This window comes from Rousettus aegyptiacus, unplaced genomic scaffold (assembly GCF_014176215.1).
Source record: "Rousettus aegyptiacus isolate mRouAeg1 unplaced genomic scaffold, mRouAeg1.p scaffold_m13_p_10, whole genome shotgun sequence".
NCBI lineage: Eukaryota > Metazoa > Chordata > Mammalia > Chiroptera > Pteropodidae > Rousettus > Rousettus aegyptiacus.
In genome coordinates, this window is record NW_023416285.1 from 24684760 (window position 1) to 24712434 (window position 27675).

A 27675-nucleotide genomic window follows, 5' to 3' on the forward strand; every position below is an offset into this window, starting at 1 on the left:
CTACTGTATTCTATTGGGGAAAGAGTCTATATGAATGTAAATTCTAATTATGCAAATTGGAAATAATACTACAGATATTACCACTTTCTAATGAACCCCTCTGCTCTAGTCTCACTTATGAAGAGCCTTCAGGATCATGACATGCAAGAAGATGGTGAAAACCAGAGGTCTTCAGTGGAAGAAGAAAAAATTGAAATGCTGTCTTGTGAAAGCTCTGAAATATTTTGTCCCTGTTAGCACTGCCATATAGAATACAAGATGTTCGATTAAATTTGAACTGCATATATATATATATATATATATATATATATATATATATATATATATATATATTGTGTGGGACACTCTTAACTAAAAAATTATTCACTGTTTACATGTAATTGAAATTTAACTAGGTGCCCTATGTTTTCATTTGTTAAATCTGGGTGGCGGACTTCAGTACATGTCTTGACTCCTGCAGGCATCGCCACATACCCTAACCCTACACCTTGGGTCCTGTCCTGTTCCAGGTGATGGCTACCTACCCACTCTGACTCCCAACCACTCAACGCTTGTTTGAGAACCCTATACTTCTCATTGGTAACCTCCGCATAAGTTATTGGCTGACTCCACACAGAGTTTTTGATGCTCCAATACGAGGGCATATCTTCATCCCCTGCAGCCACGTTAGTTTCTTTGGTCTCCTCTGTCTGAGGATGAGGAGGCTCCTGCCATTCTGCCTCTCAATGGAACTGCTGGGATCAGTGGGGGATTAGATACAATTCGAGCAGATTCTCACTTCTCTGCTGGGTTTATTGCACTCTATTTTCACATTAAACTTTAATTCCTTTACATAACATAATATATGTGTTTATTGCTCTAAAGATTAAACAAGATGATGAGATGATGGATTAATGGCCTCTTATTCGGGGATTACATTCCACAGCCAGAAAACATAATCTCTGCTTTAGAGAACATGTTGGAGTAGAGACACAAGGAAGGAAGAAGTGTAAAATCATGACAGTGTGAAATAGGTGCCAGCATAAATGTCTAAGGGAATCGGCTCAAATCACTCCTCCCATGTCTTTTCCACAACACAAGACCCCCCTGCACAGATGTGTAGGAGAGCTCATTCTCCATTCTCACTCCAGTCGAGGAATCGGAGGAATCAGAGAAGAAATGGAAAGGGTATGAAATTGAGAGCTGGCAGTCCCAGTTTTCTGTCCTGGCTCCACTCGTTCTCTGGACATCTCCCAGGACCTCCTTGCCCATATCAGAGGATTATCAGGAAAATAAATGAAATTATAAACCCCCCAAAATTTTATTAATCGTAGAGCCCTACACACATGTAATTCCTCATTGCTTATTCCCACAGCCAAGCTCTTGCGACCATAGCTTAGTGCCACAGTTCATATTTGAGCCCATGGACTAGAATGTTGGCATAGCTCAGCTCTCCTACAGCAATGTATCATGGAGAAAAGGAAGGCACAGGAAAAGGCACCCTAAACCAGAAGCTTCTAACTTATGGGCTGAAGAGTCCTGTCTTTGGAATGTGTGTCATGTATTCTCTATAAACTAAGTAAATATTTCCAACATATATTATTAATTTTATAATGCTTTGGTACACTAATGAGATCAAGAAGCATTTTATTCATTTAAAAATGTAACTAAATGGGAGCTTTCCAGTTTTAAGAAAACAAAAAGGAGAAAAGAAAGGTACTCCAAATTAAATATGTAGAGTTTTTAATCTTAGCCTCTTAGAACTGGAAGACCCTAGACACTATCTAACTCAGTGTTTCCCAAAATTGTTCATTCAAAAGAGTTCCACAGGGTATTGTGTGTGTGTGTGTGTGTGTGCGTGTGTGTCTTTTGCAGATCCCTTCTTTCAGACAGAACATAGAGAATGCTTTGTAAATAATAGACACACAAAATTTAAAATAAACTAATGAAGAAATAATTATGTTGTGTTTATCTGGGTTTTTACATATAGGAAGAAAGCCAAAGACACTAGCAAATCTATCAAATTCATAAGTCTATTCTATGGTAGTTATTTTACTAATAGTAATAATAATAATAATAATAATAATAATAGCAACAACAGCCATAACAATAACAATAATAATAACAGACTTTCACATTCTAATCTTATTTATCCTTAATAAAACACTGTGAACTAGATAGGCCAGACTTGACAGTCAATAAATCAAAGAGAAATGAGAAATCTGAAGAATACTGAGATCCTTAAAACACAAATGATAGCATTAACTTCAGTAACTTTTCAAAAAAAAAACAAGTATAGAGTATTTATAAACTACTAAGTATAAATTAACAAATTTTATCCTCAGATTTTTTTCTATTCACTGGTGAATCATAGCCTCCAGGCTTTATCATGGCCTCTTAGAACTGGAAGACCCTAGACATTACCTAACCCTGTGTTTCCCAAAATGCTTTGTTCAAGAGTCCCACAGAGTACTGAGTGAGTGTGTGTGTGTGTGTGTGTGTGTGTGTGTGTGTGTGTGTGTCTTTTGCAGATCCCTTCCCTTGAGATTCCAACTCAGTGTGGCTGGGCTGAGGGCCAAAAATCTGTTTTTCTGAATGGACACTCCAAATGATTCTTACATCTTATTGAAAATTTGAAAATCACCGATCTAGTTCAGATGAGGAAATTCAGTGGTGTTTCCCAAAGTCCCACCACTAGTTGGTAGAGTTGGAATTAGAACCAAGATACCACCCTCCCAATCCAATTCTCTTTCTTGCTGTGGTTGCCACATGTCAAGATGTTACATGTCAGGATGTTATAATCTTCATTTGATTTATGTACGTGATTTTAATTTCACTTCCCTCAAAACATTGTTAATTATTCCTGCACTGTCAGCATCATTTTATGTAAACCAGAGCTTGGGCTGGGAATTTTCAGAAATGAAATGTAATATGATCTAAAAGAAAATGAAAGTGAGAATTTTGCTTGGTGAAATAGTCATTATTCTGTACTACCACTGGAAATGATAAATAAGTTCGTGTTTTTTCAGAGCTGTCAAAGACTAAACATCGGTGTATGGTACAGAGTGGGGATTTGAATGTCAGCAGGGTGTGCATGTTTGAACAGCTAAACTTTCCCATGTCAAAACTGACAACATTTATTTTGGGTGCAGTTCAGTAGGAGGTAAGTGCATAGAAAATCAAACATCATTCTAAGGAATACAACCCCACAGACAGCCAACAGGCCACAAGATACCAACTGAAACCTCTGACTTCTTAACCTGGAGATTAGAAGGGGATCTTCAGGAATTAGAAAGGAGTCCAGAATGTTTGGAGCACAGTGAAAATTTTTATTGACGACTATCAAGGACCAGGGCCTCCATGGCTCAGAGGTCAGTTACAAAAAGCAGGTCTTGATTACAGTGGGTGGCAGATACTGAATATTCACAGCAGGCAGCTCTTCATCTGCTCTGAGTCTCTGGAAGTAGCCCCACACAAGAAAGTAAGAAAAGAAATGGACTATCTTCTGCAGGCCTTGAGACATCTTTTGGACATATTTGCTATTCTTGTGTCCTCTTTAGTGAAGTATCTGTTTAAATCCTTTGTCCATTTTTAACTAGATTGTTGTTTTCTTATTGTTGCATTTGAAAGTTTTTCAAAATATATTTTAGATGCAAAAAGTTTGTCAAAAATATAACTTGCAAATGTTTTCTTCCAGCATGCAGGATGTCTTCATCCTCTTGCCATTGCCTTTGGCAGAGCAAAAAATTTAATTCTGATAACATACAATTTATCAGTTTTTGTTTTTTTTAGTTTTTTTTTTTATTTTGTATAACATGCTTTTGGTTTCATTCCTAAGAACTCTTTACTTAACCCCGAGATACAAAAATTTCTCCCATGTTTTCTTCCGAAAGTTTTATAGTTTTACATCATAAATTTAATAGATGATCCATTTTGAGCTCATCTTTGTATAAGGTGTGCAGTTTAGGTTAAGGTTCATTATTTTGTTCATGGATGTCTAATTGATCCAATATCATTTATTGAAAAGACTATTCTTTCTCCATTGAATTGCTTTGTACCTTCAGCCAACATCAAATGACCATATTTGTGTAAGCCTGTTTCTGGACTTTCTAGTCCATTCCATTAACTTACATGCTTATCTCTTGGCTAATACCACAGTTCAGTATAAAGTTTTTTTAAAACTCATAACAATGCGGTTTGCAGAACAATGAACTATGTTTTAAGGTTCTGTGCTGTAGGTAATTTTTCATCTTAAGTAAACATGTTTAAATATTCTTCAGCTTATCAGCATAAATGATGTTTACTTTTATTTAAAGACTACTGCTACAAGACTAAAATACATTTGCCAATATTAAAGCATTAGAAAAGTTTTTCCAGATGTTACACACACACACACACACACATACCTCACACCCCACGCTACAAGACTCTCAGAAATCAGTCTTCTGAGTTTTGCCACTTTATTTTCGTCTCTCTGCTGGACATGTTGGGCATGTCTCACATGCCCAAAGTCCTTCCACATGTTAAAAACTGAGATCATGTGATACTTTCTGATTAGTTTGCATTTACTGAAAAGATTTAATTTGACATGGGAATTAAAATATCTTGTTGAAAGTTTAATATATTTTGACATAGTCTTTGATAGTTGTCATAGACAAAAAAGATGTTCCACAATCATGTCTGTATCAAATGAAGAAAATGCTTCATTGGCTGTATGTATAAAATCACAAAATATACTTTGTAATTACATCCATCAATTATTCACAAATTTTATTGAGTTAGACTAGCAAATTTCTATCATCCTAGATTTTAGTAAATGTAAACTAACCAGAGGGTGTTGCATTTTATACTTTTAACAAATAGATTAAAAGAAATACAAATTCTTTATTTAGAAGTTTTTAAAAAATAGTTTGGAAAATTCTATTTATATGTTATTTTTTTACCTGCAAACATGAGAGTTTTTAATAAGTGACATATTGACATTGTTCAACAACGTGGAAACATTTCCAGCATCTGCACTCCTCACACAAAAATGTCTTACTATCAGCAGTCACTTTCTCATTCATTGTCAGAATGTCACCTTTAACTTGTAGAAAGTTCTGTTGCTTTAGTTATTTTTTCAGTAGCATACTAGCGACACCTATTTGTTATCACAGAAAAGGTCAAAATATTGGAACATTTCTTTTTTAAAAAGAAAAAACTGTAACTTTCGATTGCTCTGTTTTGAGCTTTGATTGAAGATACTCTATGGGAAGCATGCGGGGCAAATATTTTCATGGTTACTCCCCATCTAATATGAAGTATTATAAAGAATCTAGTCTGTTCTTGTTTTCATAGGAGTAATGACATCAATGACGTCCCATTGCACTTTGCAATTCCAATATCAACTTCTTTGTTGCACTGCTTCTCTGCGAGACTGTGTAACTGCGATCTAGGCCCACTCTTTTTCTTTTATTGGCTAATGAAGGAGTATTGTAGTTCTCCGAGCATTTCATTTTTGAAACACAGAGGCAAATTTAAGAGTGGCCAAGATCACTGGCATTGGATACAGAATATCATGCTGACTCTTTTCTGGCTTCACTACTTATTAGCTGAAGGCCCAGAGGGGTTCAGAACAAGTCACCCCAAGATGTGACACTGTGACACATAGATTATTTTTGAGCTAAAGGCAACCAGTACCCTGCAGCCTCAAGAGAAATCTGCCTCCCTTAACTACCTAGAAGAATTTGAATTAGGGGCCTTGCCCATAATAAGAGATTATCAGAGGGAACCTTTTTTGACCTATCTATATGGCAGGGCAAACTACTAATTACTGAACATTTGCTCTTCTTATCATCCTGCAATGACCTTCCTCCCCTGGGAAGCCCCTAGATGCCTTACCTCATCCCTAGCTCAGAATGTCATATCTACCTCATTTTAACTTTCTGTCTCTGAACTTCTCGTGTGTGCAGGGCCTCTGACTCTCTCACGTATGTGGGGTTGCTGTGCACACAAAATTAAATTTGATTTTCTCTTGTCAATCTGCCTCGTGTCAATTTGATTATTCAACCACTCAAAAGAACCAGAGGGAAGGGGGAATTTTTACTTTTCCCTACAGACCTGTAGCTCATTACTTATCCTCTTTGTGCAGTAGTTTCTTTATCTTTAAATGAAGATGATAATAGTGCTTACCTCATAAGATTATTATAAAGACTAAATAAATTCATTCAAGCCAAGTGCTTAGACTCACATATAATGTGACCCTTCAATAAATGTTGACTATGAGTGTCTAGAAAATACCATAAGCTGAGATATATTAGAGACACATTTACTTTCACTCAACTATATGATTTTCTAATATTTACTTCTTCAAAATTTTACTAATGCTTTCTGTGAAGTTTTTAATCGTATTTGCTGGCAAAGGAGCACATTTTAATCTGTTTTCACATGTTTTTCCATGTATCCTTTTAGCTATGTTACGACTGCAGGAAGCAGAAAGAACACTTTTGCTAATAGTATAAAGCTTTTTCACTTTTGCTATAATGTCAGAAACCTCAAAAGAGCCTTCTTTTTTTTATCACTAAGCTTAGTAAACACAGTCTTAAATATCATCACTTTGAACACTACTGTAAAAATCATAAAAAGTTCTTTTCACATTCTGGATACTCATTTTTAAATAACTTGCCTGTCCTGATACCTTCACATTACCCTCAAATATCTTTTTGAAGCAAATTTTACCCTTGTTGCAAGGCTCATTACTCACATAATAATATTCATAATAATAAGCAGAAGAGCATTTTTCAGACTTCCTCTCATTAATTTGTTTTCTTCTTTTTTGTCAAATCTAAAGAGATTTACATTGTTTTTACCTCTAAGCAGTCAACAAAGAGCTTATTCTAGAAACAATAGAAAGATCAGTCCCGTCCTTTCCTCACTAGTCTCTCGGGTTTCGATTCAATTATTAACATTGTCTGTCATCGTTAGTTCCTTTGCAGGAACGTTTTTAAGCCATTTGTTGGATTTCGTAAGTGTTAGTTTTGATAAATCCAACAAATACAGTTTGTAAGTCATAAAGTAAACTGCAGTGCACCCTGCACTTGGCTCTCTGAGCTGTCCCCTCGGGATACCACGGGCATTGGATCAGTGATGTCACCACCGTCAACCAAACACATAACTAATGTTGAAGAAATATTTGTTGAATTGATTTAAATTAATTTATTAGTGTGATTTATATAAAAGGAAATCTGTTCTACTTTCAAGGTACTTTCAACATACGAACCTAGATATATTAAGAGACTTTCTCTAGACCAAGTCAATATTATTAATACTTTTCGGTAGGAAGGACTAATAATTATTTTGGTGGGCTTTCAGCAGTTAATCATGGGAGGTGGCATATGTGTGGTAAATTTTGTAAAATAAGAGTCTAGGATCCTGAGTTTTAGGTCTCATAAGATCATGATGATTTACTTCTTCTCCCTAAATAACAACTACTCATCTGTAACATGAGGTGGTTGGGTAGGATGATCTTGAAGGTCCTTTCTAATCTAACATTCATTAATTCAATTTCTATCCTACCTGTCTTACAGAATTCAATAGTTCCCTTGTTAGTGGCATTTTGTAAAGAAGGCTAAGCTTATGGCAAATTCATAAATAAATATTATTCATCTTAACTCCTATTTTCTATGAAATGTTTTCTTCTTTCTGCTTCTCTACACTTCAAATACCGAATCAATAACCTTATTTCCTTTTCTTCCGCTAAAGGAAATAAAACAATAACCTAAAACAAATAATTCTCTGACAAGTGACAGGAAACCTCAACTCTCTGAAGGAAGTCTAGAAAATTAATCTATTGATTAAGTCTATAAAAAATTTATTAGAGGTACAAAATGTGGGGTGTGGGTCTCATTTGTAACTAACAGAATTATCTTCTCTTTTTACTACCTTTATAATAACGTTCCTTGAATTGAAAGGCTAAACAAATAAATATTTGCCTATACATACTGCATTCCAAGTGTTCCTAAACAAATAGACAAAAACAAAAGACAATTAAGAATTGTTGGAGTCTGGAGGTTTCCTGAGTCCAATTCCATTGTTCTCATTAATCCCGCCTGACCAGTAGCGCTAAACTCTGCACCCTGGCTGTGTCTACAACTATACAAATATAGAAAAAAATGCTTTGTAAACATTTTTTTGGCATGTTAAGGGAAAATGAGGCAAATAATAAGAATAATTACTTAGGTAAAATAATTAATTGGAGACTTCATGCCATAATTTATCATCAAGGATAAATCACAGAGAACACCCTAGCTTAGACAACTTTTAGGACTTGGCTCATCCCAAGACACCAGCTTTAGATTTCTCTAAGCATCACTGAAAATTTGAAAAATAGGGTTAGAAAAATTACACAAAACAAAGGTATCACTACTGTCTCAGCTTATGGTATTTGGCAGAGAGTAAGAGCTAATATTTACTAGGAACTCACTGTATCAGGCAAGATTCAAAGCATCTTATATGAATTAATTTATTTAGTCTTTATAACAATCCTATGAGATAAGTACTAGCCGCTTATATCAGCTATATAGTTAGACTGCACTGATTTCAAAAGCCAAGGCCTAACGCAACCTGCTAAGCATAATGTACCGACTAAGAGCGAGAGAACTTTTTCCTGCAAAGTTAAGGCAACAAGCAAGTGTGACACTAGAACCACCTACCTATTCAAAACTACTCCACTTTTTCCTGTGACAAGATCGATCCACTTACATAAAGCATCAACCACAATTTACTCTGTTCGAGTTGTATCTTTTGTTTCAAAAGTGGCATTTTATCCTGTCTGCTGGAAGTAATAAAACCTGGTCATTTCAGCTGCATCAACATAGCTTATGTTGATGAGGGACACCCCTGCCGTGTGCTTCTGTTCAGCTTTCTGTTCAGCTTTCTGTTCCAGGAAATAACATATCGGTACTGAAAGACAGTCACCTACCATCTTCTATTAAACACTCTGAGTACTTTTTAAACACACTGAGATTCTAGATGGAAATTTCTGGCATATACCTTTTCCCCCCTCTTACATGAAATCTTTATTATGATTCATTAGCATAATCAAGAAATATAAAAGTTTCTGTTGATTTTTCAGATTTGTTTTCAAAACATAAGTCTTTTAATCCACTTAGAATTTTTTAAATTCTCAACCAGACTGCATGAATCTAAAAGATATACATTTTCACATACTGCATAGTAAGATTAATAACAGCAATCTTTGCAATTTCTCTGCTCACCAAAGAGTTTAAATTCCTTTGTATTGAAAATTCTATAGTAAACAGAATCATTGACAATTTAGAGGGAGACAGAAAAACACTAGAAGATCCCTGGTAGCTTCTGCCTCGGGACATGGTTTTAAACCTTATAAAGAAAAGACCCAAAATACACAGGATTTGTGTCAGCAGCCATATATTATGACAGTGTTGACTTTGATTGATCTTCCATCTTTGATCTGTTTATACAAGGATGGAGTCTATGGAAAAAGAAAGATCCTCTTCAAGCTTTTGAAATGTTAACCAGAAGAGTGTGGAGGTGAATAAAATAAAACATTGTTTCTCAACTGACACACGATGTGTTGAAAAACAAGGCAGCCGCCATGATGTTGCTAGGACTGTCTGTATCCCAGCAACCATCTATCCACAAAAAGAACCATCTCATGATGAAATCCACTTAGGACACACAGGGCTGGTCTGTAGCACCCTGACAGGCCGTTCTGAATTGAAGAAGTTAGTGCTTTTCTCTGAAAAGCCTTTTCTATCCTATCACTGAGAGGGGGCTTTGCAAATTAATTTGTGTGCACCATGCATCACTGTCACAGGAGTCCGCTGGCTCTCAAATGCCTTTGCACTCACACAAATTCCAATGTACGGTGTATCCTGGAAAATGCTTGGGAAACCCAGACACTGAGAGACATTAGCATGATTGGCCAAGTTTGGGAGAATCAGAAAATCAAGGTCATAAGTGAAAACAGACACACCAATTCTAATCCAGGCTTAGAAAGAAGGTCAAGAGGTGATGAGAGCAGAAGTTCCTGCCTTGTATTTGACTAAAATGACTGAAGTTTCTATACATTGACTAATTTCCAGCATCAAAGGCAAGGTTCGAGTGATGTTAAGGAAAAGAACTCCTAAAGAAAGACATATTTACATGCATTATTCCACAATTGCCCTCAAAGTTTAGTAACGTTGGCCATATAAAATGAAATAGAAATGTCTTTTCAGATGTAGTGAGATCTTTCAAGAAGTATAAATGTCCCTTCTGTTTAATGTAATTTTTTTCTTCTTCTATATCTGAAAACATTGCTTCTTCTACAAAAACATTACTCATCCTTTGAGACTCAGATCTCAGTTATCTTCTTGTTGTGGGCCCCAGCTGGGGATGGGACTGGAGTGGTCAAGTGCAAAGCCATTATTTATTAGCATCATTGTTAATAAAGAACCTCTAGAAAATGAAGCTGCATTCCTGGTTCACCTAACATCCAGGTAATACTTCCTTCGCGGTGAGCAGTATTATCACTCTGGATGAAAATACTGACCTGAGGGTAAGAAGGAAATAAACGGTGGGGACAAATAGGTTCCAAAGGTCAAGGTTTTTGTTGTTATTCTTGTTCTTGTTCCAGGTTGTTTCTTAAAGTTAATTCTGATCTAACCTTAGAAATGATAAAATAATAAAACTAACATTTTGCTCCCAAGCACTAGGATGGCTCAAATTTGGAGTAATAATGAAAACTAAACTAAACATTAAACAACTTCATAGAATTTGAGAATTTCTTTGAAAATATTCAAAATATTCAAGAAATCATAGAAAGAAAGTACATTCTTTAAAACTGGCATGGACATTCTGAAAATGCTCTCTAATGCAATAGTTTTCAGGTCTTGGGGTTAGTTATTAGGTCTTTAATTTCTTTTGTTCATAACGAGTTTATATAAACTACCTCATTAAAATAATTGTTGAAATATCTTAGATCAGGCAATTTACACATATTGGAAACTGTATAGAGCATAAACTTTTGGACAGTAATGTCAACTGGCACATAATGCAAATGCCCTTATGGTGTAACTGGGACACCCCCAGACCACGGAAACATCAGCCACAACCCCATAGATCAGCAGGAGCTGACTCCATTGGCTCCTGACTGCAGGAGCCAATAGCATAAGAATCCCATCTTGTAAGGTCCATATAAGCTGAATACCTCAGACAGATGACACTCAAGCCTGACAGGAGAACATCACAGATGGGTATGTTGAGAGCCAGAGACTGTCCTTCTACTGGTCATAGCTGCTGGCTTGGGACCTATGTAAAGCTATCTGTGCCACCAGGCAATGAAGCTCACTTTGGAGACACTAAGGACATCCATCCCTTCATGATCATGTAAGACTCTGTACTTCCCCTCTCTCTGTATTGTGCATTAAGCTATGTGGGTACCTGATCAGTTTATCTGAGAAGGTGCCACTCACTAACCCTGACCTTGTGGAAAGACACGAACACATCTAAGGGTGTTACTTTGATAACCGCTTTAGCCGCTGGTAACAGAAAGTTATTAGTTTCTTCTCCTTGCTTTCTCCACTATAATCGAAGTGACTCAAAAGTTAATAATGTTAAACAGATTTTGGAAGTCTTATTTTCCAGATAAGGGATTTTTGTTACCTTTCATCTGAGGTCTAATGTTTGATTTTTTAACTATCTGGCTTAAGAGATAACATATAATTTAATCTAAATAACTTAGTAAAATGAAATCTATAAGCCAATAACAAAAAAGAGAGAGAAGAGATACAATAATTGATTCACAATCCAAACTATTTAACACTCTTCGTAGTAGGCCACTGATATGGGCATATTGCCTTCCCCATCCTTGCCCATTAATGCCTCTCACCTGACCTCCTCCACCACTGGCCACACCACCGTGAGGCCGCAGTGCTTCTGGAAGACAGTCCCTCCTACCTGCCACTCATTGTACCACTTTACCTGAAACATGGGACTGGCCTGTTTCTCATTTTCCTCCGCACAAGTAAGAACAACCTCTAACTTTCAATAAGACCCTCTTTAAGGATGGAGAATAATAGGAAAGAACAACCCATAGAATATCTTATAATCACTGGCCAAGACTGAATTTATGACAGTCTCTTTTGATATCAGTGTCCTGCTTCACTTCTGACCTGTGTCCATGAGGCCAAAGAAGGCCATTTCTGAACCCTGGAATTCCTTCCTAGCCTAAGAATACAGGAAAGCGTCTTCTCTGCAGGTAGTATTCTCACCACCTGGGACCTGCCTCCGAGAAGCCATTTTCATCTCAAAATTAAATTTCTCTCATTATGGAGAGAAAAGAGGAAAAATTGGTTTAAAACCCCTTGGCCAGATTTTTTCTTCTGAGAAACACTTGTTTTGTTTATTAAAACTTTAATATGCTATTTAGTAATTTTTTAGTTTTTTTTTTAATTAAAAAATAAAAATAAAAGAGACCCAGAATATGATCAGGAAAACAGAATTGGAGGAAGAAATCTAAAATGTGCTGCAAAAGGATGCGGGTGGTCTGAAACAGATCGTGGAGGCCCAGAAAAGAGGGCTAGGTATAGGTCAGCCTAACCAAGGCCGGCCAAAATGGCAGAGGGCTAGCACCCGAGAGAGATGGCTAGTGAGTCTTTCCACAGAGAACAGTCACTTAACTTTTAAGAACAAGAATGAAAAATGTGTTTAGTTGTTTGGTATACTGGATCAGGACATGGCCAGGACTTTTTTTGCCCCAAACTTTCAGTTAAAGTCTGTCCCCTCACGGTTCATTTCCCTTCAAGAAGTGAAAGGAGGTGGCGTTTGGTGTGAGGTGATGGAGTGAGTGTGGGAAAGGGAAAGCACACAAGAGAAGCGAGGCTCACAGCACATCAACAATTCAGTAGAAGGGCCAGCAGAGACATAAGAGCTTTCCCTTCCACATCATCGTGCTCGTGCTCAGGAATCTACTACCTTACGAGAGACACACACTGGGTTTGCCCAGAACATAGGATGGAGGTATAGGCCATTTTTATTTAAAAATCCTAAGATACAGTGACCCAATAGGCCATGGAGCTTTGGAGTTTCTGGAATTCCAGCCATCCTTAGGTATGTGATCTGGCCTTCTGAGCCTCATGGAAAAATCTCAGCGCAACTCTACTGCATTTTTATTTCTTCGATTATACGCTCTGAGAAAGATCATTCACTATGAATAACTCCCTTTTACTTGGGGCGGGGGAAAAAAAGCAATCCTTTTGCTTATCTCCTCATGCCTAAGTGAAAGGAGCTAGGCTAATGGCAAAAAAAGATGAAGCATTTATTCCATCATTTTATTATTTCTCTATAACAGTATCTCCCAAGTCGGATGTGTACCACTTATATACTGTAAGAAGGTTCACTATTGTGTGGAAAGAAAATATTAGACATGTTATGTGTTGTATAATGTTCATAAGAGTAGTATAAATAATGTGTAAGTAACTGATGAATAAACACATATTCAGAGTATATACCCACATTTTAATTTTTTTTATAGATGAGATGGAGTTTGAAAACCACCAATGTAAAGAAAAAAAATTCATACCAAACAAAAATTATTTTAAAGGGATTTTTATGAAGGCAAATTTGAGCCAAATTACTAGTTAATTTACTTTTGAGAGGAAACAATCCATTATTTGCTCTACCCTTAACACAAGTAAAGACTTCTCACCTTCCAATTACTAAATTAAACATCGTATATTTGAACAACCTTCATCTAGCCCAAAAGTGTAAATTTATTTAAAGAATTATTTTTTGTCTATGGCTATGTCACCCTGAACAAGCCCAATCCCTCTGATCTCGGAAGCTAAGTAGGATTAAGCCTGGTTAGTACTTGGATGGGAGACCACCTAGGAAGACCAGATGCTATAGGCATAAAAAAATAAAAAATAAGGGATTGTAAGCTGACAAGGTCCTTGCAATCTGTAAGATTGACCAAGGGTTGCCTCGCCTAAAAAGAAAAAAAAAGAGAGAATTATTTTATCATTTCTTTATATGCCCTCAATGGTTTTAAAAACCTTAGAGAAATTGGTTCCAAACATAAGGAAAAATACACATGAAATTAAAATAATAACTATCACCTTCAACTGTCTTGTTTTTGCTGTTGTTGTTAAAATAAAATTATTACTGGTAAGAAATCCAACAAGCAGGTTTAATTTGCTATGATGCCATCAGTGGCATTTTTTTATCTGTTAATGTCACAGAAAGACAAACATTGGAACTGCATTTCCACAAGGGCATTTACTCAAATCAGTTTGATAAGTCTTTGTATTTTTAATAAACATTTTTTTCTGACTACAAAAATACAAGTTACAAATGTTAAAATTATTTTGACTATAATTTTTTATGTAAAATTGTCATCAGGTTTTTCAATGTGGCATTTTCTATGTATAAAAAAAATTCAGTTTTTATAGAAGAAAGCAAGCAACCTTAGAAAATACTCATATACTATTTCCTCCAATAAAAATAATTTTAACGAAAATATTAATAGCAGCTAAGACTTACGGAGAGCTTATTACCTGCCAGGCTCTGTTTTATGCACCAGATGTGTATTAACTTGGTGGTCTTAATTATGCCCATTAGAATCACTAAGGGAAAGTAACAAAGAAAATGATACCTGGATTCTACCCCCAGATAGACTCCAGCCCAGATAGTCTGGGTGGGAACCCGGAGACCGGTGATTCTAATGTGCAGCCAACGTTGAAAACAAACATAGTAACACAATTCTAACAACAATTCTGGAAAGAGGGGGTAAAATCTTTACTTTACAGTGAGGAAAATGAGACACACGATTCACAAGCAGCAAAACTGGGATTCGAACCCAGGTCTATCTCTAAAATTTAAGCTCTTTACCGCTAAACACTATACCCATCAAATACCACAAACCACTGGGTACTAGGGGATGGTTTCATTTACATGGTACATATAAAAGATCATTTCTGTAATTCCTCTGTAGTTAGATTTAAAAAAAAAAAAAGAAAGAAAGAAAGAAAGAAAGAAAGAAAGAAAGAAAGAAAGAAAGAAAGAAAGAAAGAAAGAAAGAAAGAAAGAAAGAAAGAAAGAAAGAAACCTTTTGCATAACCCTGGCTGAAAAAACAAACAAGATTCTGATCATGAAATTACTTTGGTTTGCACATGACTGGGAAGCTGACCAAGCCTCAGCCAGTGCTGAAATCAGTGATTTCATTGTTTACTGCTGAAAGTGATCTCCCAGTTGGCTTAGTGCCCCAGGATCCCTCTTGCAGCCAGCTCTCTGAGGCTTGGCATGTACTTCTTCCTAACCCTTTATTTACCAAGAAAGTTCATGCAAATAATGCAGGTACTGACAGCAAATAGGAACCCTCCCTTTTTCCACTGATATTTCTCCTCCAGCGCAAAGAGGCTTGAAAGTTCAGAAGCCTTTTGCCAGCAGTTTTCTTTATTGTTCTGCTCACCTACTGCAGCTCAAAGAGAAGCTAACAGAACACTCAATATTTAAAAAAAAAAAAAAATGCAGGAGGGGTGGGGAAGAGGGGAGATGAAAAGAAAACCTAATTCTGTGTCATCATTTGGTTTGTCTGACTAGCAGTCACATGCATGACAACCTTGCACGAAGCTAGGACCACAGAGCATTCTTTCTGGTAAGACAGGCTGGCCAGAGGTGGTCTGTCTCAAAGCCAAGGGCAAGAAACGAGGTGAGTAGAATTTAATTGGTGGGGGGAGGGACCCGGATAGATGATGGCACCCTATCTATTTAGAGAGGAGAAATACTACCCTCTGAAATGCAGGGGGCACAGGGTGTGACCCAGGCACTTATCAGCTAATGTGAGACCTGAAGTGTAAAGTAGAGAGTTTAAACCAGTGACTTACAAGGATCCAGGGAGCAAAGAGGCAAAGTCACGAAGTAGCAACCAGACATTCCATACCACGTGGGGTCTGTGCCATGTCACTGCAGTGTTCAAATAAAGCATCTCACAGTGTGATCTGATCAAAGAGGTTTAGCTAAGACATCGAGCCAAGAGAACATTTATTGAGCACAGCCTGCTAGCCTCTGTGCTAGGTGCATTTCACACGGTATCTCGTGTGACCCCCACAATAATCCCGAAAGGGGAATATTACTGCTTTCCTGCAATATTCCAGTATAACTCAAATACTAAGTAGGTAGCATGGAATTGAAATGAGGTATATTTGCATCTAAAACCTGTATTCTTTCCGCTCTGAGACACAGTCCACTTAACTCATGGCCTCTCTCCTGGGCTTCAAGTTTATTTCATGCAACTAGCCTCGTGAAGGCACTTCTGAGCCACCGGCAGGGGTGGTGGCAATGAGCACAAGGCACGGGACCGCTTGCTAGCAGGAATCGGGTTGTTCTCTGAAACTCTAAAATTATGTGCAAAAGTTCATTTCTGTGGGGTTTTCTGTTCCCCCTTCTCTTGGATCTGCTTCTTGACTGGCTCCTACCATCTTCTCACGTCCCATGCAAATAGCAGTGCCTGACTCTGGCCACTTGCCAACTACTCTAGGGACCATTCTCCTACCTAAGAGAAGCTCCAGCTCATTAGACAAACTGTATCCAAAAGCTTTTACTTCTGCCTCCAACAACTGAGCAACAGGCTCGTGAGGTCGTTTTAGTCTTTCATCATCCCCTTTTGTTATTATGGCCTAGGACTGTGTGATTGGCAGGTTAAGGGAAGTTTCCTCCTTCAATTCGGCAAGACTTTTCTGAGTACATGATGTGAAAGCGGAAATGTTCCGGGTGCCGAGGCCACAGAGATCATCAGAATTTAGTCCTTTCTTCCAATACTGTAGGGTTCTGCTCACCTGTTACAGTGAGTACGGCCTGGAGACAGAGCCCTGAGGTTCTGAGTATGAGCACCTGACTTCCTCACCCACGACTTCCTTCACAGAGAGCCAGGCAGGAGCCCGACGTCAGCAGTTTGGCTCAGAACTATTCTCTTTATTCCCATTACTCTGTGCCGTCTTCCAGAGGTTTCGCTTCTGGAAACTATTGTGTTTCTCTCAATTTACCTCTTTTTGGAAGCCAGTTTCTTTCTCAAAAGAGCAACATGACAAGAAAAGAATGTCAGATCAGTTCATTGCTCTGTCATGGATGGGAATGGCTGCTTTGTTGGAGCTGCAGGTTGGAGACCCACCTGAGGACTCAATAAAATGAGTCGACAGTGAGAGAGAGAGAGATGCTTTTCAGGCAAGGTCCTTAAGCAGGATTGTTATTTTGCATTCATTACAATTCCCCCACTTCTCCTTGATTAAAAACCCATGTGTGGCATCTTGACATTTCTTAGCAGTTCTCAAAGTTACCATGCACCTGTTACTGAGAAACTGGAACTGTGTCAGAGCGTCCGAGCCAGCAGGAGCGGGGAGCAAGGGAGGAGGTTTAACATGAAACTTAGCTTGGCTTTGGCGATAGAATCGCGTTTGTTCCCAATTCCCATCCTATTTTTCAGTTTTTTTGGAGTTTTTTTTTTTAATGACTTCTGAGCTATTACACAAAATTATCAGAGGAAGGATTTTTTTTCTTTTATGCCTCAAATAGAGACAGTTTAGAAAACAAACCAAAAAAGCACCATATATTTCCCCAAGTCTCCAATAAAAATCTGATCGACTAGATGTTTAGTTACTCCTCCTGTCGGAATAAAGATAGAGGTTTCCATGAAAAGAAATGTTCAGCTAGTTAAAAATGAGACGCACTTCCTCACACATGGGAGAACAGTTTGACAGCCGAGAATTTTTAGAGTTGGCAGCAGATTACTTCTGACAGCCAGTAAGGAACTATACAAGCATTAGAAAACAAAAATTAAGCAAACATACACCCCCAAAGACAAATCAGAAAAAGATGCCCACCTTTACCAGAAGGAATGAACAGGTAGAGGTACCTGAAGGCAGCTTCCAGAAGGGTGTGAATTCCTTTCAATGGGATTACTCACCCACACAAGCAGGATTCCCATTTCCAGAGGGAGACTCTTCAGGACAGTTCCAGCGAGGCAGTGCTGAGAGACTAACAAAACCAGACTTAAAAACTACCGGCAACAGAATGACAAGGAAAAGCAGCATGATGGTAATGGGCTTGAATTTTCAGTAGAAAATCACTTGACTTTGCTAGAGCACAGCCCGAACGAGGTGGGTATGTCTGACCTCAGGCGTGCTCACCCGGCTCGGCCTGCAGCCCTGGGGCATCTTTCCCTCTCTTCTTTCGCTGTTGCCACCCCCGCCACCTCCTTCTGCTTCCACTCAAGACGGTGTCCAAATGCAGCCTGAAAGGGATACGCTGGGAAAGATTTCTTTATCTAAGTTTTTGGGAAGCCGGTAAGAAATACCTGACACCCTTATGACAAATTTCGCAGTTTAACAGCCACACTCTGGAGGCCTGAAGCTGATTTCACTGTGACAGGCAGAGCAGCGGGCAAAGGCTAGAGAGAGAGAAAAAAAAAGAAAAAGGAAAGAATTGATGGAAAGTTCCAACCACAACCCTTGATGAAGCTGAAAGAAGAAATGTGGAGATATGATTCCTCCCCAAACACAGTTTCTCTTTTTGAAAAGTAGCATGACTCCTCTTTCCTTTTCAAAGCCCTTTTGGCTCCACCTCCTCTTCCTTTAGTGACACTTGAGCGAGCCTCTGTTTGCAAATTCAAATGCAGGCAATTCCACACTACAGGAAAGCAGGGCCGGCTGCCAAAGAAGAGATAACTGGCTACTCACCATAAATATTCCGGGCAGACCCAGGGAGGGAGCGATTAGGGGGCTGTGGAGCTGCTTCTGGTGTCTTGGAGGTACCTGCTGAATATTAGCTATGTTTTAATATCTTGAAGAATGGAGACAGTTAAACTACGTCATATAAATCAACAGTGAACAACACGGCTGATAATTCAGACTCCTAGTAATTGATCACTTACTTGAGCAATACTAAAGAAAATTTACCTTCTGTTCATTATATGAACAAAATGTCAACACCAGTGCACATTCCTGGAGCTTAATCTAATTTTCTCTCTCTGTCTCTTTCTGTCTCTCTCTCTCTCTCTCGATATGTCTCTCTGTCTCTCTCTGTCTCTCTCTCTCTCCTGTATATTTTATAGCGGAATTTGAAAGATTATTCTTTCCAAATCAAAGGGAAATCCCTGGAGCCAAATGAAGAGATATGGTATGCACAGACACCTTTTCTTTCAGCATGACTGTAATAAAACATTGCAAGGGGCCAGGAGAGCAGAGAAAAGAGTGGATTGTTATTATAGAGCCGTGTTGGAAAAAATAAGGGAATAGTGCACAATCTAGAAAGCGCTGGAAATCCAACAGAGCTGACTGCTCTTCCTAACCAAATAATTCAGCCTATCTTTCCCCGCAGTGATAGAAATAAAGGCATGAGGTATCAATTAATTCCTTGACCACTCTGTACTTGGGTCGACAGCAGTTATTTCTTCAGTACACCCAAGGCCCAAAAGTATCTATCTGGCTTAGGCAAACCATTTACACCAGATTTGATGAACAATGGAAATTTCTGCCAGGTTACTTCATCCTGGAAAACAACCTTTCATTTAAGTTGCCCAGAGGTAGTGTTCCAAGTGCTCGTCAAAATGCAGATTAAAGCGATAGTTGCAAAAATAACAGTTGCACCCATTATGGAGGAGAACGGGAACAGCTCCAAGCCTTTTACTCATATTCAATTGTGTCCTCATCATTCCTCAAATACTGGGTCGCTTTTCTGAAACAGCTAAAGTCAGGATTTCTCTGATTTCAGCCGGCCTCTGCCGGGCACTTTTCAATCACTTATAGGGGAAACAGACCCTGGGGCAGCAGAAATCATGTGTATGTGTGTGGGGCGGGGCGGGGGGGGGGGCACGTGGAATATTCCATTACTTTCTGGACTCACTCAGACTCAAGTCTCAGAATGAGTGTCCTACAAATAACCTGCACTAAGTTTCTAACCTTGTTAACAACCTTCCTCTTCAGCAAAATGCATCGCCAGTGTCACAGGTGACAGCAATAGCTGGGGCTTAGAGGACAGTCAAACATCAAGCTGTGCTTGTGGAGAGGAATGAGGAGAATGGCTGGAACACAGATATAAAATAATCCACAGCCATGTTCTTTTTGGATCTGGAATCTCTCCCATTATTATTTGTGGAAAAAAGGCCACTTTCTTAATTACATGTCACCTGGGCTAATGTTATCATTAATGTTGAGTATAAGCCCCTTAAGAGATGATGGGCTGAGCATGGCTGTGGTAGATGTCAAGACCAGTGATATAAAAGACCAATCCCAGCTAATCCACAGACAGCCCAGATTGCCCGGATAGCAAAATCATAGGTCAGAGCCATCCATCTAGAAAGGACTTGCAGAGATATCTGTAAGTCCATATTCTTACTTTCAGATGAAACTGAATCTCTCCTAGGCAAATCAATGTCCTCTTTATTTTAAAGTTGCTCAAAAATCTATTATAGCTTTATGGGTTTGAGCTGCCAAATACCTTTTCATTTCTGTAATTGAGTCAAAATAACGAGTTCGTTAATTAATTAAACAGCTACGTGTGATGGGACACTGTATGCGGTACAAAAAATATAAGTTATGGCCCCCTAAGTTCAAAAGCTTGCTTAGGTTGACTAACGACAAAAACGAATAGTTTATGAGTATGAGCTAATGAGTGGCTGGTCACTAAGTATTCCGGGACGTGCCAGAAAAGAAGGGGGAAACTGCACCAAACTGCGGACTGGAGCATGCAGCAAAGCTTGGCGTAATAATTAAGAAGCCTCACATAGGCAAGGAGAAAGAGAAAGTCTATGCCGACAACAGGATGTGAAACAGAAATGGACAAAGAAAAAAATGCTTGCTTATTAGATCCCCAAGTCCTGAGGAGACACAGCTGGATGGGAGAAAACCCTGCTGGTAGGTCTAAGAGATTTAGACGTTAATGACAAGGAGACAGCTCTGAATGCTTTTCAGTGTAAGTGGACAGCAACAGAAGGGAAGCTATTAGGCGAGACGTGTGTATGGGTGCTGGTCCGCATTCTTACTTTTCAGATAAAATTTCCCTTTGGAAGCACTAAGCACCTAATGCTCCTGGGTGCTGTCCACACAGCTGTCATTAGTCATCACCCCGCGCCATTAGCAGATTGCCCGCAATGTGCCAGGCTCTATTCATATCACCTTCAACCATCAACACGCCCCACAAGTAGATATTATTGCCCATTTTACAGGACACTGAGGGTTAGAGAGACTGAGAAATTTCCCACTGTCACACACATTTATGGAGAATATGAACTCTGAAGTCTTTATTCTCTCCTTGTTCGATGGTGGTTTTGATCAGAATAAACAAGCTGAGGCATCATCAGAAACAAAAACAAAAACAAAAACCTTATACTATACATATGGGGATGATTGCAGGAACCAGAAGTGACCAGGCAGTGCATTTTTGTAGGAATAATGATTAGCACTAAACATCCACCTGCAGAAACAGTAGTACACAGGCTATTTCATAAGCCACTTCTATCAGTGAATATCAAATTTAACAGGGCAGTTCCTACAAGATTTTACAACACTTTCTTGTTTTTCAGAGAGAAACTTGTTGACGTGTGTCTGGCATCTCTGTGATTCTTATGTGGCAGACACTGCAGTGGTGTTGAGGGGAAGAAATTGAGAGGCACGGCACCGGAGCTAGCTACGAAGGGCAAATTATAATGTATCAAGGTATGAACACCACATGTAAAAGTTTTATTGAAAAAGGACAGTTGCTCCCTTCGATATTTACCCAAATGAGCTGAAAATTTATGTCCACAAAAAAAAACTACACATGGATATTTATATCAGCTTTATCCATAATTGTCAAAAGCTGGAAGCCACCAAGTTATCCTTCAATAGATGAATGGATAAGCAAACTGTGGTATATCTATACGATGGCATATCGTTCAGGAATAAGGTGAAATGAACCATCGCGCTTTGAGGGAATCATAAGTGCATATTGCTAAGTGAAAGAAGCCATTGTGAAAGTCTATATACTGTATGATTCCAACTATATGATATTCTGGAAAAGGCAAAATTATGGAGAGAGTAAAAAGATCAATGGTTGCCAGGGATCGGGGGAGGGGAGAGGTGAATGGGCAGAGCACAAAGGACTTTTAGGGCACTGATACATACAGGTGGACACATGCCATTATATTATTATCAAAACCCATAAAATGTACAAGAGTGAATCCTAATGTAAATGTGGACTTTGATTAATAATGATGCGTCAGTATTTGGCTCACCAATTGTAACAAATGCACCACAGTAATGCAAGGTATTGATAACAGGGGAAACCAGAGGAGGAGGCCAGGAGGTGATGGCGGGGATTGTACTTTCTGCCCAATTTTTCTGTAAATCTAAAACTGCTTTAAAAAAAAAAATTCAATTTTTTTAAAGGATATTAAGTAATGCACAGATTAAGTAAAGCCATGCTTCTACCAAATGAAATCAGATTTTTTAAAGCACTCGATTAAATAAGATATGTAAAAGAAGAATCTTTCCTATGTTCCATTTTTTAGCTAAGCCTGCCCCAAGTACCCAGAAAGTTTTCTCTGACCAAGAAGAAGAAACAAGCCTTCGGAAATTGGGTATATAAAAAAGAAGACATAATTTATAATATATAATTTGTAATTATATGAAGCAGCAATAAAATCTAATTTTTTTTTTTTTAAAGAAAGAGCTCATTTGAAACTTCATTGCATTTATTTACATAATCTCAGCATGACCATTAGCTTGCAACCTTGGGAATTCCCCAGGCGAAATCTGAAATTGCAACGCCCCCAACTCACCCAGGAGGGCAGGAAAGAGACCAAGAAAAGTAGACCAGTCCAGACTGGTAAGTAGTAGTGTATTTATTTATTTTTTATTTTCCCTCTTGAAATACAGAATTTTATTTAGAAACTGTTTAAAGTAGAAAAAAGAAAAAACCATCATCGAGAGTGACCAGGTAGAAAATGGTTTCCCAATAAAAGTCTAAAAGGCCAAAAAAGAGAAATAGCACTTCTTTATTTGAACAATAGCTAGTTACTTGCATTTTTTTGGCATCGTTAATCACCAGATATAGGTTTTCCTCTGATTCTATGCAAAACACGCTTTACACAACCACTTTATCATAAAATATATGCATTCTACACACATTTTAGGACAAGCTAGGTAGGTGACAGGTTTAAAAATCCAGGGAACTTACAATGAGGCTTTTCTTAGGTGGCTGCAAAGAGTTGATCTCTGCACCCACCTGCCGGAATCTTAAAAGTATATATAGAGGCCTTAACGGTTTCAGTCACTTTTACTGTCCATTATTCTCACAGGGCTGCATCCTTGCAACAGCTCTTAGCGTGGAAACAGTAGGTAGAATGTACATTTCAAGGTCAGGGAAAGGGGTGGAGAGTCTCTGATTGCAGGGGTGCACCCCACAGAGCAACTGGCGGGGTCCTTCAACAATGCCTCCTTTCATTGTTCTCAGGTAGTTTAACGTCAAGGTTTAGAGAAAGAACTCTGGCTTTTCTATCATCCCAGTACAATCTTTCCCCTGCCCTTCAGTTCTGCAGAGTCCTTAGAGAGCATAGTTCCATTAAGTATGGAGCATTTGAAGGGGTGACAAGAACACTAGAGATGTCATAAACTTCATGTAATTAAAACTACTTTCTGGACATTAGTGAAAACTCAAACCATAGTTCGCTGCTCCTCTTTTGCTCTTATTATATTTATAGAACCGTGAAATAGTATCTTCTTTCCCTTTTCTACCTTCAAGGACAGAAATTATTTAGATAAAAATAATCATGGTTTACCACTTAAAACTGAAAAGATGTACGAGATACATGGTGGAGAGAAAATATTTGAGTCAACGATATGTTTTTTTAAATTTCAAATACCTGAGAAACAAAATAAATTAAGTTGCTTTCATTTGGTTTTGCCAGCCTGACTTCAAACTGAGATGCATTCACTTATTTTTATTAGCTTAACGACAACTGACAAGCTTCAGACCAACTCACTTATTTTTTACTAAAGTAAAATTTATATAAAGTGAACAGATCTTAAGTGTAAAATCTGATGAGTTTTGCTAAAAGAGTATATGCATCAAATGAATACTTTAACCAAGATGTTAAATGTTTCCATCAGCACCAAAATTTTCCTTATGCTCCTTCCAATCTATCCCACCCACATCCATAGGCAACAATTGTTCTGATTTCTATCATCGCAGGTTGGTTTTGTCTGCAGTTATACAGTAGGTTTGCTTTTGTGTCTGGCTTTTGTTCAACATAATGTTTTTGATAGTCATTTATGTTGTCTGTATCAGTACTTCACTCTTTTTTATTGTTGGGAATATTCTTTTCTGTGAATATATCATAATTTGTTTATCCATTCTCCTGTCGATGGATATTTGGATTGTTTCCAGGTTCAATGCATGTTTTTCTCTTCAGTTAATGCCTAATTGCTGGATCATAGGGTAAGTACATGTTTAACTTATAGAACTTATAAAATGCTGCAACGTTTTTCCAAAGTGGCTGCTCCATGTTATACTCACCAGCAATGCATGTGAGTTCCAGTTGTTCTACATCCTCACCCGTATTTGGTATTGTCTGTTTTTTTTTAATTTTAACCATTTTAGTAGGTATGACTTAATAGCACATTGCAATTTTAATTTGCCTTTCCTAAGGAATCATGATGTTTGACCATCTTTTCATGTGTTGATTGATCAGTTATGTATCTTCTTTTGTGAGATGCCTATTCAAATCTATTGCCCATTTTTTTTTATTGAATTTTGAAATTTTTTATTGATTCGTAGAAGTTCTTTATATATATATTCTGGATACAAATCCAGGTGTTTGTTTTATAAATATGTAAATATGTATGTCAGATATTTACTCCCAGCCCATGGCTTGTTTTTTGATGAGCAGATTTTAATTTTGAAGAAGTCCAACTTATCAATATTTTTCTTTATGGTTATATTTTGTGTATGTATTCTCTCTAATAAATTGTTGCCTACTTCAAGGTCTCAACATATTCTCCTATTTTTGTCTGGGCACTTTTAGCATTTTAGTTTTTATATTGGGGTTTGTGATTACTATTTGTATATTATGTGAGATTGGAGTCGAAGCTTATTTTTTTGCACATATTATGTTCACTGAATATATAGGTCAAATTGGGAAGAACTGACATCTTAACAATAATAAGTCTCCCAATCTATGAACATTATATGTTTCTTTATTTAGGCTTTCATTAATTTTTTTCATCGATATTTTAAACTTTTATCTTTTTGTTAAATTTCTTTGTATTTTGTTTTTTGAATGCCCTTATAAATGAATAGTTCTTCAATTTTATTTTCTAGCTGTTTGTTGCTCTTTTAAAGACATAAAATTGAGTTGTATATATAGACTTTGTATGCTGTAAACTAGCTAAATATTTCATTATGTAAGGAGTTTTTTCATTCGGTTCACAACACATAACACAAAGTTAAAAATTTTTTAAAATATTTATTTTTTCAAACATCAGCTACCTTTGCTTGCCGTCAGTCAGGACACCATCAGGAGGAAGGTTGAAAAGGAAAGCTTTCATCTCGTCCCTATAAAAAGCAGGCATTAACTCCATTTTATAGAAGGTAAATCTGAGGTTAGAGAAGTTAAAGATCTTGCCCAAAGTCTCAGAGCTATAAGTGATGGAAATAGACACAAATACCAAGCCATTCTGATTCTAGAGCAGAGGTCCTCAACCCCCGGGCTGTGGACTGGTATTGGTCCATGGTCTGATGGGAACAAGGCCATACAGCTGGAGGTGAGAGGCAGGCTAGCGAATGAAACTTCATCTGTATTTGCAGCTGCTCCCCAGCACTAGCATCACCACCTCAGCTCCACCTCAGGTCATCGGGCATTAGATTCTCATAGGAGCAAGAGCACAGGGCCATGGTGCCAAAAAGGTTGGGGACTGCTGCTGTAGAGCATGCGCCTAAACAACTGCTCCCCAGGGCTCCTTTTATTTCACTAATATGCTAAGATGAGTGCCCATCCCCCATGCCAGCTCCTGAGACCAGGACACCTGCATCTCCCTGTTCTTTTTGCCAACTTCTTTGGTGTTACCCAGCCATTTAAATTCCACCTGATAAGGTCTCTCTGGCTGCTGGTGAAAGCCGTAATTTGTATCATTTGAAAACTAAAGTAGTCTTTTTCAGTGATCCCTAAAGATGTGCTTGGAGATATTAAGAAAAAAAAAAAAAAGCAGTCATTATATTAGAGAAATAGATGTCCTGATTGCAAGGAAGTTTAAATCAGTACTAAAGACAGGGAAGTAAAATGTGAATGTAAGGAAACAACCCCAAGAATGAATGTAAGTGAGTGTTTTGTTTGTAGCATGACTAATAAATGGTGTTATTCCAAATTCTACACAAAGACTTTAAGTACAGAAAGAAGGGAGGAAGAGATTTAGTCCCTTTTGCTGAGACCAAGACAGCCTGGAGCAATTTTTAAAACACTGAATCTCAGGTCCTGTGACAGCTCAGCTAATTAAATCTATGTCATGGAAAGAATCCATTCTCTCATAGGTCACCTGTGGCTCCCATTTCCCAGGGTGTATTCATGTATTCATTTTAGCCCTTTCATGAAATGTATCTGCTAAACCAAGAATAACAAAATTATGCAACTCGAGCATTTTGAAGAAAAAACTTCTAGTGTGCAGGATTTTTAAACTATATGTCAGAATCTGACGGTCTTACTTATTAAAAGGAAAATTACATTGTTTCAGGGAGTTTGGGAACTGCTTAAATCTTCACTCTCTTACTCCTCTCAAACGAGGGAAATAACAAAATAAAATCGATCTCACCATGTGTATATGCAAAAGACTATGGCCTCAGTCCTCCCAAGTGAGCTAGGACAAAAAGAAGAATTGAGATTTTCATACCTGGGTCTTAGCTACATCTTGTCCAAAATATAACTCCCAAAAGAAGGGATCTACTTTATAATTATGACCAAAATGAACAGAAGTGAGATTTGTGATTGCCTAGACTGTTCACAGCATGGCAGAATTGGTCACCATTCTTGGATTACATTCTTATTTTATGTTAAGAAATGATAGGTTATGTTTCTCACCAGTTAATAAGTGGTTAGTTTAATGTAACGCATATGTTGATCTTGAATCAAAATAAATCTGACCTTTAATTAAGAGCCAACTTGCATTTGGTGCAACTCTTTTAGCAAGCAATTTGGCAACTCGTTGCAGAGCCATAAAAATATTCACAGGCGTCGACCATGTAATCTCATTCTTGGCAATTTCTCCCTAAAGGAATAATCGCTCCACTAAAAAAAGAAGTTATAATCATACAAATAAGCATTGTAATATTACTCATGGTATCAAATATTAGAAACAGTTAGAAATAGCTATAAAATTACGAGAATATGAAGTAATCATTAAAAGGGAAGTTTTTACCACAATATTAATAGAAAGAATACAAACTTATCTATCTGATGGTTATATTTATTATTTTGTGTAATAGTAAACCCAGAAAACTGAATATAGTTTATTTAAATAGGCAATGAGATTATGGGTTTTTCTCCCTCTGTGATTTAAGATTTTGTTTCTTGAAGTTGTAATTTTAAAGGAGACTTAGTAAGATATCCACTGACCTTCCACTGAAAAGTATTATGTTCAGTTTTCTTATAACCTAAAAACTCTGCCCTCTGGTCT

The 27675-nt window shown here is 37.7% G+C and overlaps 1 protein-coding gene and 1 pseudogene across 2 annotated transcripts in view; one reads left to right on the forward strand and one right to left on the reverse strand.

Moving 5' to 3' along the window:
• The window catches only part of EGF (epidermal growth factor), an 81997-nt gene extending 63440 nt beyond the window's left edge, over positions 1–18557 (reverse strand). For both annotated transcript variants that reach the window (XM_036227621.1, XM_016140827.2), the window contains exon 1: positions 17940–18557. In XM_036227621.1, the coding sequence (XP_036083514.1) occupies positions 17940–18066 (127 nt within the window). In that variant the 5' untranslated portion in view covers positions 18067–18557. The remainder of the gene's footprint in view (positions 1–17939) is intronic.
• LOC118608734 lies at positions 13773–13890 on the forward strand (annotated as a pseudogene).
• Positions 18558–27675: the final 9118 nt, after the last annotated feature.